Below are 13,815 nucleotides of genomic sequence, written 5' to 3' on the forward strand. Positions count from 1 at the left end.
TGATTTTTCCCCTTTTATAAAGTTTTAATTGTTTTTAACCTTTTTTTTAGACTAACGAAAAAATCAGCCAGTGCTTCTTGAGTATTGTTTTGATGATTTATTTTCATTTTATCAGCCATATTAACTATTTAAAAATAGTTAAAAGTTTTACTACGGAACATGTTACTTAAATAATCTAACTAGATAGGTTGTTTTAGTTGTAAAGTTTCAAAAAAGAAAGTTTGAATATGTTTTGAAAGTAATAATTTGTTTTCTTTTTTTAATATAGTGAACCAATACTTAAGTTCTGAAAATCCACTGTTCTTTGAACTACGTGCCAGATACCTAATTGCCTGTGAACGAATACCTGAAGCAATGGCTCTTATTAAATCTTGTATAAATCACCCAGAACTCGGTAAAGACTTGTACTTCCATCAAGCACTCTTCACCTGTCTGTTTATGTCACCTGTAGAAGATCAGCTATTCCGGGAGGTATCATTTGAGACTATTTTTTCCTATTGCCATTTTAACCTTACTAAAATTAAAATAAAAGCCCACTGTTAATGAATTTCTTTTACAGTAATACCAAAGATTTAGAGATCACATTATCTAAATGTGTTCTATTGTGACCATTCTTTGAGTTCATGTGAATTAGTCAGAATCAGATATTAACAAATGATTTAGTACAACATATTCACTAAGTTTTTGGTACAATACAGATATCAAATTAAAACTGAGAAACATCATGATTTTTCCTCTTAAAGTGCTACGAAACTAAATGTTTATTTTGCTTTTCACATTTAAAGGAGGAATTCTTTCTTAATCTGAATCTTACTTACCCAGAGACATTGTTGACCTTGCAAGTACTCGTGAAATGTATGGGCTATACTCTAAAACTAATAGCCATGAAAGTATTCCATAGTATAGTAGTAAAAGAAACTAGAAATCTACCAGTACTTGCAAAATTTTAAACAGTAAACTGCAACTAGATTTTTATACATTGTTGATGACAGGAGCTGATTCTTCTTTTCTTCTTATAGCATTTGTTGAAAACAGACTGCAAGAGTGGAATTGATATCATCTGTAACACTGAAAAGGAAGGCAAGACTTTGCTAGCCTTACAACTCTGTGAATCCTTTCTTATTCCACAGCTCCAGAATGGGGACATGTACTACATATGGTAAGTATTTCTTACTATATGAGAAATGTTGCACAGGAGGAGGATTGATTAGTGGAGTTTGGACTTTATATTTTTCTTACAGCTATGTGAAAGTGTTCAACTACTTACAATAAAAAAAGGTTTAGTTTTAACTATGTGTGTATGTATGTTTATGGGTCTGGGTATGTGCATTTGAGTGCATATACTCCTGGAGACCAGAAGAGGGCATCAGATCCTCTGGAGCTGGAGTTGACTGGTGTTTGTGAACCATAAACATGGTTGCTAGGAACTGAATTAGTCTTCTATAACATCAGTACAAGCTCTTAACCACTGAACCACCTCCCCAGACCCATTCAGGGGTGGATAGGCATGTATGTAGGTTTTTTTTTGTTTTTTTTTTACCAAGTCCGACCCCTCTACCTCTGATTTAACAAAGACAAGGGGGAATATTACACGTTTATTGCATACTAATTAAAAAACAAAACAAAACTTTTATGTGCAAAGAATGTCCATTTAAAAATCTCATATTATTTTGGAACAAGTTGGGAAGTAAATATGTATATATTTGTAATAAATTTATTTGTGAAGTACTAAATGGATTCTTTATCTTATGATTTCCAGCTATCATTTTGTCTTAAAAATCTGTTGCAGAGTTAGGCCATATAGCTCTTAAATACAATTTAAATTGATCTGCTTGCTTTTGTTGTCCATCTCCCTTTTATAAACACTCCTTATTTAGATGTTTACCATCATATTTAATCTCATTTCATATGTACATCTTACTAAATTCTTCAAGAAGCTTCAGCATTTGGGAATATAATAGTTATCAGATTTTCTGGATGGGGCAATAGCTTAGTTCTAGAATAGTTGCTTGGAATCTGTGAAACAATAATAACAGACCAAAAATAAAATAAAACACCCCAGATTATCAGCTAACAAAAATTTATTGAACAAATGTTATTTCTTGGTATCTTGAAGGTTACATTGAATGTATGTAGGAAGCTAGTGACTTATTAAACTTCAGTACATACCAGGCAGTTCACTAGGGATGTCTTTAAAGATATTGAATAAAGGTAAGTGAACTTTGGCTTTTTTATTTTTAAATGTCAGTTACTATCTCCATCATACTTTGTTGCTGAGGAGATTTGCATGCATTAGTAGCTGGGAAATACGATTTATAAAATATGTAAAAAAACATCTCACAAAGTCGGTGCTTCAGGAAATTTAAAACCAAAATCACTGTGAGTAGCAAATACAATGTTGTTTCCTCACTAGAGCAGTGATAGTCATTTTAAAAAAATTATAATACAGAATAATGGAGTAATGAATTTTTAACCGAAGAATGTGTGTTACTCTGTCTTGGCCCAAAGCACATTCTGATACCAGATTGTTACATATCTTTCTAGTGGAATTATTAACCTGGTGTCCTTTACAGGGTAACATCCTCTTATGCAGAAAGGAGCCCAGTGCCCAGTGAGCCCAAGTCTGCTTTTATGTACTGGGTTCACAAGACATACACAGTAAATAACTTTTGAAAAAAGGAAAACTTTCCACCAGCTATTTTAGTAGTTCCAAATTACAATGCTTTGTATAACTTTTTGGGCAGATTTTAAAGACTGGTAATCTGCTAAAGTACTATATACATATATATGAGTTATATCCTTATGCTTTGCCTTTAACTGAAAACCTACTGCCTTTATTTATCCTTGACCATGTATTAGAAAAGAATCTGTGAAATACTTTTAAGTGCTCTGTAGTTTGTCTGTTCAAAAGTATTGCATGTTAGATGATATAAAGGATACAGTTTCAAAATCAGTATTATAATATGCTTAAATTTTAAAATTACTTTTAGTACTTTAATAGAATGAAATAATCTACAGTATTGGTTTCTAAATTTGCAAGCAGTATGTTTATCATTCTAGTTGGCACTGGAACCTGGGAGAATGAAGCCAATAAATGAGGTGGACTAGAGTCTCATGTAACAGCCAACTTTATTGAGAGCATCAGACAATTTATACTCTGAGGGCTAAGAGGAGTCACATGAGTAAAATGTACAACCACAAGGGCAAGCCAAAACACATGCTTTTCCATAAATGCATATGAACGAATAACAATAGCCTGTTGTAATGAATAATATTCCTATTTGCTACACCGGGGAGGGACACGAAAACACATTCCAAGATCAATTCTGTGTTTTTGAAGAAACTGAGGTCACAAGACTCTTGTCTTGATTTCTTGGAATTTTCTCACATTTTGCTCACATGACTCCATTCTTGGATGGTGTGCTAATGGTAGTATACTAAATGTCAAAGTGTGTGTTTTAAAGTTACAACATCAGTATGAGTACATTAAAATTATTAATGCTTTGATCAACACTAGATTTCTTGGTGCGCCAGCATATCATTGGGAGTCATTACTATGGATGCAAAATTATCATTTCATTTTTGATTTTCTCCTTTAACTTCACTTAATCTCAAAGATAGGACAGATAATGTACACATTTATAACTCTTTTATGTATATCCTAGTTAGGACAGTATAGAGTCAGGGAAAGGAACTAATGTCTGTATTTGAATAAACTATTTTTTGATATATGTCTTTTTCTCATTTACAGGGAGTTGATTTTCATATGGAGTAAACTACAGCTTAAAACTAATCCTTCAAAACAAGTGTTTGTAGATCAATGTTACCAACTTTTAAGAACAGCAACTAATGTGAGAGTCATATTTCCTTTCATGAAAATCATTAAGGATGAGGTACATATGATATTTATCATTTGAGTTTTTGGATTTTAAGGCTGCATTCTCTGTATGTCAAACTCTTCTCCCTCCAGCTTCAAACATTCTGCCTGGTACCTGAAATAGAAGAGGAAAAGCCAGTCTATTGTTACTTATTTTGAGACAGTTACTTATGACTGAAATGTTTTTCTTATGACTGAAGCCAATTAATCATTTTTACCATTGTTCTAAATTTTGAACATTAATATACAAATGATCTGATCATACCTATTCACTGTCTCAGAAAATCTTAGTTGATAGTAAAACTGTGTGTAGTTAAATGGGATTACCAGAATATAAGAGACTAAAAGGACGTGAAGATTGCATATGTAGGCAGTCTGACATGCAGCATACACAGATACCTTAGAACATACAGACATCCTGATTTCTTGTCCTATTCAAATAAGTATTGATTATTCCAACCATTAGAGGCATAAAATCAACTGCAGTAGATCAATAAAAAAATTCTGCAGTAAAAGCTAATATAATTATAATTAGAGGAAGTAAAGGTTGATTTCTTTTCATACAGTTTCTAATAGGTTTATCATTCTTATGCTTTATTAGATTTGTATGGTGCCCCCTTTCATATTTGTATAAAGTACTTGCCTAGCATGTATAATAATGTCTTTTTTCAGTATTATAAGTACTATTTAATTTGACAAAATTTGCATAGATCTTAAAAAATAAATTACTTCTTGGCATCTATTTGAAATGGTTGCATTAACCTTTTTGTCAGAGAATGAGAATGATCTCCCAAGTGAGCCCAGAATTGAAAGAAATTCTAAACCAAGTTTGCAGACATTTTATCCTGTGGTTATTGGTCTTGTCACACTTGAAGATTAAACATAACCCTGTATTTGATCATTTAATAAGAGATATGTTCTAGAAGAATAAAAAAAACCATAATTATTGAAAAGATATACAGTAGAAATTCTTCCTTTTGAAGTTGTATTTAAAGCTATAAAACTATAAAGTTAGAATAATGATCTTTTTTTAGAATAATCATTTTTAAGTCATATTTAGTAGGATTATTTTTGTTTTTCCAGGTTGAAGAAGAAGGCTTACAAATTTGTGTTGAAATATGTGGTTGTGCCCTCCAGCTTGATCTTCATGATGATCCTGAAACTAAATGTCTAATTTATAAGACAATTGCACATTTTTTGCCAAATGATCTAGAGATTGTCAGGGTTTGTGCTCTCTCAGTATTTTTTCTTGAGCGTTCCTTAGAGGCCTACCACACTGTTGAAGAGCTTTACAGACGTCCTGATGAAGAGTATAGTGAGGGCACAAGTACTGTTCAAAATCGTGTTCGTTTTGAATTACTTCCAATTTTGAAAAAGGGATTGTTTTTTGATCCTGAGTTTTGGAACTTTGTAATGATTAAGAAAAACTGTGTGGCATTACTGCGTGATAAATCAGCAGTAAGACTTCTAAATGAAAATACACTGGAAAATTCTGCAGGTAGTCTAAAAAAGACAGTGGAACAGCAGTGTGTGGATGAAGGACTTGACACCCTCCCAGACCAGAGCACTGGAGAGGCTGATACTGATGATGCGTCTGGAGTGCAGCCTAAAGGCCATGTTAATTCGAAGAGAGGCCTCAGTGCTCTGAACACTTCCAAAGCGGATCACAGTGTCCCACGGCACCGGTGCATGCTATGTAACAAAGAATTCCTTGGTGGCCACATTGTAAGGCATGCCCAAGCTCATCAGAAAAAAGGCAGTTTTTCATGTGTGATATGTGGTAGGAAATTTAGGAACAGAGGACTTATGCAGAAACATTTAAAGAACCATGTTAAAAAGATCCAGAGACAGCAGATTGCTACAGCACAACAAGATGATCCAGAAGTCATCACTTTGGAAGAAATAAACTGTTCCAAATCCTCCATTTCTTTTGAAAATGGGAATTCAAATACTAAGGGTTTAGAAAGAGAAACATTGACTGCTTCCAGTGATAGAAATAAAGAGGTCATCGGTGAACACATGGCTGAGTTCATTAAAATTCCCATTGGTATACCAGAGAATGCTATTGAAAATGGCAGACCAGAAACTTTCAATAATATCTCAGAATCTTTACCTCAGTGTGATGATGACTACGAAGAGGAAGAAAATGAAGATGATTATGAAGATTATGACCTGAATCAAGAAACATCAGTACTTCATAAAATCAATGGAACTGTGTGCCATCCAAAAGACGTATATGCTACAGACCAAGAAGGGAACTTCAAGTGCCCTGCTCTTGGCTGTGTAAGGATATTTAAAAGAATTGGATTTCTAAATATGCATGCAAGGACTGTACATCCAACTGATTTAAATGTGCGGCAAACAGTAATGAAATGGAGCAAAGGAAAATGCAAATTTTGCCAAAGGCAGTTTGAAGATTCTCAACATTTTATAGATCACCTTAATAGGCACAGCTATCCAAATGTGTACTTTTGTTTGCATTTTAATTGCAATGAGTCATTTAAGCTGCCATTTCAGCTTGCCCAACATACAAAGAGTCATAGGATATTTCAAGCTCAGTGTAGTTTTCCAGAATGCCACGAGCTCTTTGAAGATCTTCCTCTGTTATATGAACATGAGGCCCAGCATTACTTAAGCAAAGCACCAGAATCATCTGCACAATTTACTGAAGCAGTTCCTAATCATCAGGAAATAGACCCATCCAGTAATGAGAACCAAATGATTTATCAGCCGGTTTCTACTAATAAATCAAGGAAATATTCTACAGAACCAAAGACATATATAGACACTATGGAAAAGAAAACAGACAGTTTAGTTCAGAATGGAAATGAACATTCTGATGATACTGTTTCAAATATAAGCTTGACAGACCAAAAGATGCCTGCCATAGAGCCAAATCCTGAAAACAGTCATAGTACCAGTGACTTAGTCAATGGACACAGTGAAATAGAGCAAACACTGTTAGTTGCATCAGATCCTACTCTGAAAATAGATATAAATAGAAACAGGACAGAAAATGGTTCTATTTTACCCAGTGTTGTATCACAAGAACACAGTGCCCTGTCTGTATCTCAGGCACCATCCAAACCAAATCTTACAAGTGAACATACTTCTTATGGCTTAATTTTAACAAAGCCGTATGTCAGACCTTTGCCTCCCAGTTACCTTGATGAACGATACCTTAGTATGCCAAAACGCAGAAAATTTCTGACTGATCGAGTAGATGCCTGTTCTGATCAAGATAACGTATGTAAAAAACCAGTGAAACCATTACGATGTGGCAAATGCCTGACCACTTACTGTAATGCAGAAGCACTTGAGGCTCACCTTGCACAAAAGAAATGTCAGACACTCTTTGGATTTGATTCAGATGATGAAAGTAAGTCCTCTGTGTTTCCAGTAGCTTTAACTATAGTGATAGAAAGATACTATCAATATAGCCATAATATATCTTTGCACTGCTAGAACCATTAACATCTGTGAGGCCCAGATGCTAACCATCAAGTAACCATCAGGATTTTATGAGTTTAACATCCTTGTTTTAGATTAAGCAATGAATTCACAAGTAGTTTGCATAGGCTTATGAACTTGTGGAAGCTGGGACTCAAGATTTTTCACTCTTTCCTCCTGCTTTTCCTATACTATTCCCTTTCTACTACCAGTGGTTTTCTGTCAGATTTCACATAATAGAGTTTGTGGGAACAGTAATTTTCATCAGCATAGTAGAATATAAAACAAGTGAAATTAAATTGCTGTCAAAACTAGAAGTAAAGGGCCTGAGGAGATGGCTCAGCAGTTAAATACTTCTGTGCAGACTTCAGATCCCTAGCCCCTATGTAAATACTGGGCTGGCATACTGCCTCACCTGTAATCCCAGCACAGACAGGATAGATAGGATTACCAAGCTAGCTGGCTAGTTAGACTAGCAGAATCTGTGAGCTTTGGGTTCCAGGGAGAGAGCCTGCTTAAATAAGGTAGACAATGATCAAGAAAGATAACCCAGCTTTTGGTCTCCATTTTGTACCTGAACACATGTGCTCACACACAGGCATGCATATACACACATGTACCCTACAAAGCACATGCACACATGGATCCCAGAAATACAAGGTTTGATGTTTTCTACTATAATTTATAAAATTTGAATTAACATGTATTTTATTTTACAGGTGCCTGATAATGTCTCAGAAAGACCTGTTGATCATGCAGTAGTGTTTAAAAAACAAAAACAAAAACAAAACACTACAAGAAAATGCATCATCAGTTTTGCTATTTCCCTGATGGCCTTAATTTTAGAGTGGTCTCGGATTACTAAAGAAAAGACAAAGCACATTTTCTGGAATGAACTTGCAGAGGAGATGTGCCGGCTAAGACTCCAAAAGGGTTATAAAACTCCCAAAGTACCAGTTATCCATGAAACCACACTTTTTAAAAGTTTATGGTGATTAATAGCAGCATGTTCAGTTTTGCTTCTGTGAAATCCATTTGGGTAACTAGTCAAATAAAAACCAGCTATGGCCTTATTGAAGAAAGGAAGAAGTTGATTGATTATAATATAAGGTGGAGGGGGAGCTGGTTTACAATAAACAATGTAAAACATTCTGAAAACGGGATTTGTTTTCTTCTCATGCATATTCATTATGTCTTCCCTTTTGGTCAAACATATTTTAAAGGTCCGTTCATTGCTCTTTAGTTTGTGATATAATTTAGAAGCTGATAAATAGAAACGAAGCTTGATTTATCACCATGCTATCTACTAAAGATTGTAACTTGTTTCCAGATGATTAAATAGACAGGTCAAAGTTCAGTGAATGGCATGCCACTGTTGAAAAATTAAAATCCAAACAAAAACAGTGCTTGGCTAATAAGCTCTTGATAAGAACCTTCAGCATCCACTTGAGTAAAATCAGCCAGTTATATTTAAAAGGCAGCAGTGCTAAGTAGAAAAGTAAGAAAATTGTCAATTACTATGGAGGGATGAGAGAAGACTCGAAAACCGTCACATGCTAGACAGTTGAAGGAAAACACTGAATTGAAAAGTCTTCAATGTGAATAATGGTAAAAGCACACTGGGATACTCTATCTGTACATAGTATTAGGACATTGCTTGATGATTCATAATAAAGTCCTTTAGACATTAGTGTGAGTTATCTAAGTATGGTCCTATGAAAATAATTGGCTTAAAAGTATGTCAGTTACGAGTCAGATGAAGAATTCATTTTATTCAGTTAGGAGAATTAATTCCAAAGTAAGCCATGTTAATGTACTTTCTTCAACAGTGATGAATTTGGCCTGCTTATTAAACTTTATATTTAAGGAAGTATTTACGCCAAAATTTGCACAATGGGAAAACAATAAGATATATTAATTCATTATTGTTCTTGGTGGTCATTAATTTTCCTAAGGAAGATTTTTAACTTATTAAATTATTAAAACAAATGTTTTACAGATTAAAAAATCCTCTAGCTATTTCCCACTTATCTATTATTAAAAGGAAGATGCTTAAAGATCTCCTCTACCTGATTGCATATTACTCTAAATGGAGATAAAGAGAATACAAACACAGAGGTGACTTTAGACACATTTTACATCACTGTCAACCGAGTGTTAGAGGTATTCCAGAACGGTTTTATGTAAATCAGACAATCTCATCACACATATTACAAATTTTAGGAGCATTATGGCAACTTGAAAGGGGTTATAAAAATGTGACATTACTTTTAGAGTGGCATCCAGACTTTTAAATATTATGTTTTCCACTACTGCTATATCAGAGGATTTTTTTTTGAAAGTTCTGCATTTTATTATTTACCATGGGCATTTGCAACTGTGCAATGATGGTCATTAATCCATTCCAATCAGATGTGAGTTTGATTTAGTTTTGTTAGGTAGCCTACATTAGGCTGTGGGATTTACATTGCAGATAACAGATAAGTACAACTCCTAAGTTCTAAATCCTTTAAGTTCAACTCAAAATGTTTTCCATATTTCCTGACACTAAAAATGTAATAGACTTTTAGTTCATTTTAAAAGTATATCTTGTAATAAACATTCTGTTTGGAAACTGGTTCATTTGTACCATGAAGTTTTTTGTTTTGGAAACATAATTTCTGCTTTGTACATTTTCCAGTTAGTAACATTTCACCATTTCTTTGCTTTTTACAAGTTGTAACCACTAATATAAATCCATAAAGTATTACGTTTTCCTTAATTTTGCAGTTTGTGTGAAGATGTCTTAAACAAATTGCACCTGTTGTCTTTAAGCTTAATTTGAAGGTTTTCTCTTGGCTTGTGTTAGTAGGAGCAAATTTTCTTATAGATAAAATGGGTTCAAATATGATCAAATCAAAAATGTCATGTAAAATTGTTTGACCACATTTTTCTTACCTCGTTATATACTTCTCAGTTTTACCTCTTGAAAGAATGTGTACATTTTATTATGATTTTCCTTCAAAACATTTTGCTTTTGTGTGCAGTTCCGGCAGTTCTGGTTTGGGATGTAGAAGGAAAGGAAGCCTCTGTCTTACACTCTTTTCCTTCTCCTTTCTTCTTCTCTGTTTTTGTGTTGTGGATACATGGACCAAGTTTCAAATCTTTGTTTTAAAATAAACTCTGTGTGTCAGTGGTGAGGCAAAGTGCATACTTGAATCCTTGCTGCTAGACACAAGACGCACAGGAGGAAGTCTCCATGGACAAGAACACTGGTACTTTGGGCACTAGCCATATTCATTTTTTTTTAAAAACCACCAATATATAATGAATACATAATTTATAGCATTGATCATGTGATTCTTTTCAAATCACACTGAACGTTTAGCTGTATTTTCATGTTTGGTTTAATGTTGTATGAATGAGAAGCCTAAAAGGGATGATAGTGTTTATTTTTTAATTTATTTGGTACTGTCAAACACCTTTTCAGAATGAGCAAATGCTGCATATGCATTTTGGAATTGTTATTATGTGAAAGATATTACAGATTCAGCAAGAAGGGAAATTTGTGCTTCCTTGTTGAACATTAAATTATTTTACTTTGCATTTTATAAAGTACAAATTAAAACTGAGCCATTGAACTGCAATAAATCAACAATAGTGTCTCATTTCAAGAAACTTTTTGTATTGTACATAGATTTGTTCAATAAAACATTGTCCTTGTTGATAATGCAAGTGTTCAGTTTTATGTAGTACACTGATTTCAAGAATTCAACCTTTATAAATTTTTATGCCTCCTAAAACAGTAGAATATTTCAATTAATGTTATTATCTCATTCCGGTTATTGAAACTTTTGGAAACATGATAGAAAATGATGCTTTTGTTGTTTAAGTCTGGATGCAGGGGCTAGAGTTGATAGATGGAGCTAAAAAGGGGGCTCATAGGTTTAGAGTGCTTGCTGCTCTTCTAAAGGACCTTGGTTCAGTTCACAGCACCCACCTGGCAGCTCACAACTGTCTTTTAACAATTGTTCCAGGGGGTATAAAACCCTCTTATTACCTCCCAGGCTACCGGGTACGCATGGAATACACCCACGAAATGATGGTTTCAGAAGTCACTTTAGGTAAGGATGACTAAAGACTGCAGACTCGGGCAAAAGGAAGTCTAAGAGCACAGCAGATGCCAGGCCATGTGTATGTCATGTCAGCATTTGTGCCTCCAAAACTCAAGTGCTTCCTGGAACATAAACGAAGGAGTCACTCGGTGTCAGGGTACATCTTATTCCCTGGGACATGTTTTTAATTCATCGTATGCTAAAAAGGATTAGGGTTGTGGTTCAGCAGTGGAAGCATGTTTGGCATGCTTGAAGCCCTGGTTTAAATGCCAAAACTTTTTTTAATCATAAAAGTTACTATTTGTATCCAAAAGTGATGAATGAGGGCTTCTCTTTTGGTTCAGTAACAGGAAACAAATAAACAAACAAAAAACCAACAACCTTGCACTATTAGCTATAACTTAAAATTTTGAAAAATGGTGTCTAAGTAAAAAAACTCTTTTAAAGTAATGTAGCTCTGCAAATGAATGAGTAGGTAAGTTAAGGTGATTTGTACATATTATAACAGTTTGAAACATATGAAAACATTAATGAAATATTCTAGCACAGAAATGTAGAGTTTTCTGACTGAAGGATGTATGCTCTTGAACTAAATATGATCCATTTTTCAGAACAATAAATATTTTGATATTTAGACAAGTCGTTGCTTAGGTAACTTTCCATTTTCGGAACTGGAAGAATTTGCCGGAAATAGTATTAAGTTCTCTTATAATCAAAGTTCTTTCATAGTTTTTCATCTTTTTGGTGTTGCCACTAAACCCAACACTGGATGATGTATAAACATGGTTTATTCAGCCTGCAGTTGGAGTCTAGAAAGTCAAAATCGCATACTGCCAACCCTGGCTGTAGCACTGCATGTTTAGAAAAGCAGAGGCAGTAAACAGAAAAGGTATGTGCCAATAAACAGGAGTGAGGAGGAACTATGCTGTTCTGTGACAGCTCACAGGGAGCCAACATAGTCCTTCAAAAGTTAATGCTGTTAAGGATAAATAATGGTCTTACAATTACTGCTCTTCATGCCTTAGGACGGACTAAGCTCCCAGCTCAAATCAAACATGTTATATCCAAACAGCATAAAATCCATACTAATTTGAACAATCAGTGGTTAACAAGGACACAAGTTCAGGTTATATATCAAGATTTTAAAATGGTCATTCAATGTTTTGTTCATCAAAAAAAAAAAGTTCATCTCATTGAGGATTGCTACATACTGAAGAAAAATGGCTTCTCACTGTATTACCTCCTGCCCACTAGGTGTTGCCTCTAATTCCGATAACAACTCAAGTGTTATTGTAAATACTGCTTGTCAGATTCGTTAGTCAGGAGGGTTTCTCAAATGAATAACTATTTTCCCCCATTCTGCCATGCAGCTTTCCCTACAAACATGGATGGGGATATGTCCAAACAGAGACAACCTTGCCTGAGAATCAGTGACTAGGGACACAGGATCAGGTCTGGTGGGCATACTTCCAATAGTTCATTACCTTCTAACAATGATTCTTAGGAAGTGTGGTCCCTGAAACAGTACAAACAGCATCACGTGGAAGCATGTTAAAGGACAGTTTGTTACTTGTATTGTGGGGACTCCTGCAAGCTCTACTGCTGGCAGAGAAACAGACCACAATATTTAAGAAGGAAATGTGGGAAAAGAGAAAAAAAAGGGAAACTTGGTTTGAACCAGTCCGGCAATTAATAAGCAATAATATACCACTAAGTGGATATAATGACTTCTCATTATTCCTTTGGATTAATGCATCTTCCAACCCTCATCAGAGAAGATTCTGTCTCTGCAGTAGGTGGTTATTAACACAGAGACCCCAAACTGTCCAAGGTGTAAACAATAAGAAAGTGTGAATGCTCAGCCCCACTCCTGCCCCAATTACCCCCCCCCACACACACACACAGGGTTCACTTCAGAAGAGGAGATGGAAAGTGTAAGGGCCAGACAAGAAAACTGTCTTCTGCACACAGCTAGGCAGCAGCAAATATGAAATCACATCTGCAGCATTGTGCAAGCCCAAGCCAGGTGAAAGCCAAACACAGTCAGGAAAGTTGGGCATGCAGTTCTGCCTTAGCTGAGGAGCAGCCAATTGTTAGCCCTCAGAGAGGGAAAGTCAGTTAACCATGCTCCAGTTGAAGGCCATACATCAAGGATACTTAGCAACACAAATCGGTTCAGACAGGTCTAAAATATAAGACCACAAGGTTGGGTGGGTATGGAAGTGGGGGTAGATCTGGTAAAAGTCTGAGGAAGGGAGTTAATGTCATGAAAATATACAGAATACTCAAAAGAACTTATAAATTATTTTTAAAAGAATATCCAAGTGACTATATTCTGTAAAATGGGACAACTATTGTTGTAATAAGAATTTAGTAAATGAAGGGTCTGATGCC

At 34.9% G+C, this 13,815-nt stretch overlaps 1 protein-coding gene across 3 annotated transcripts in view; it reads left to right on the forward strand.

The window, feature by feature from the left end:
• The window catches only part of Znf654 (zinc finger protein 654), a 56,762-nt gene extending 45,726 nt beyond the window's left edge, over nt 1-11,036 (forward strand). For all 3 annotated transcript variants that reach the window (XM_027412430.2, XM_027412432.2, XM_027412431.2), the window contains 5 exons: nt 269-471; nt 1,020-1,159; nt 3,752-3,893; nt 4,961-7,256; nt 8,047-11,036. In XM_027412430.2, the coding sequence (XP_027268231.1) occupies nt 269-471; nt 1,020-1,159; nt 3,752-3,893; nt 4,961-7,256; nt 8,047-8,054 (2,789 nt within the window). In that variant the 3' untranslated portion in view covers nt 8,055-11,036. The remainder of the gene's footprint in view (nt 1-268; nt 472-1,019; nt 1,160-3,751; nt 3,894-4,960; nt 7,257-8,046) is intronic.
• Nucleotides 11,037-13,815: the final 2,779 nt, after the last annotated feature.

Source organism: Cricetulus griseus, chromosome 4, assembly GCF_003668045.3.
Source record: "Cricetulus griseus strain 17A/GY chromosome 4, alternate assembly CriGri-PICRH-1.0, whole genome shotgun sequence".
Classification (NCBI taxonomy): Eukaryota; Metazoa; Chordata; class Mammalia; order Rodentia; family Cricetidae; genus Cricetulus; species Cricetulus griseus.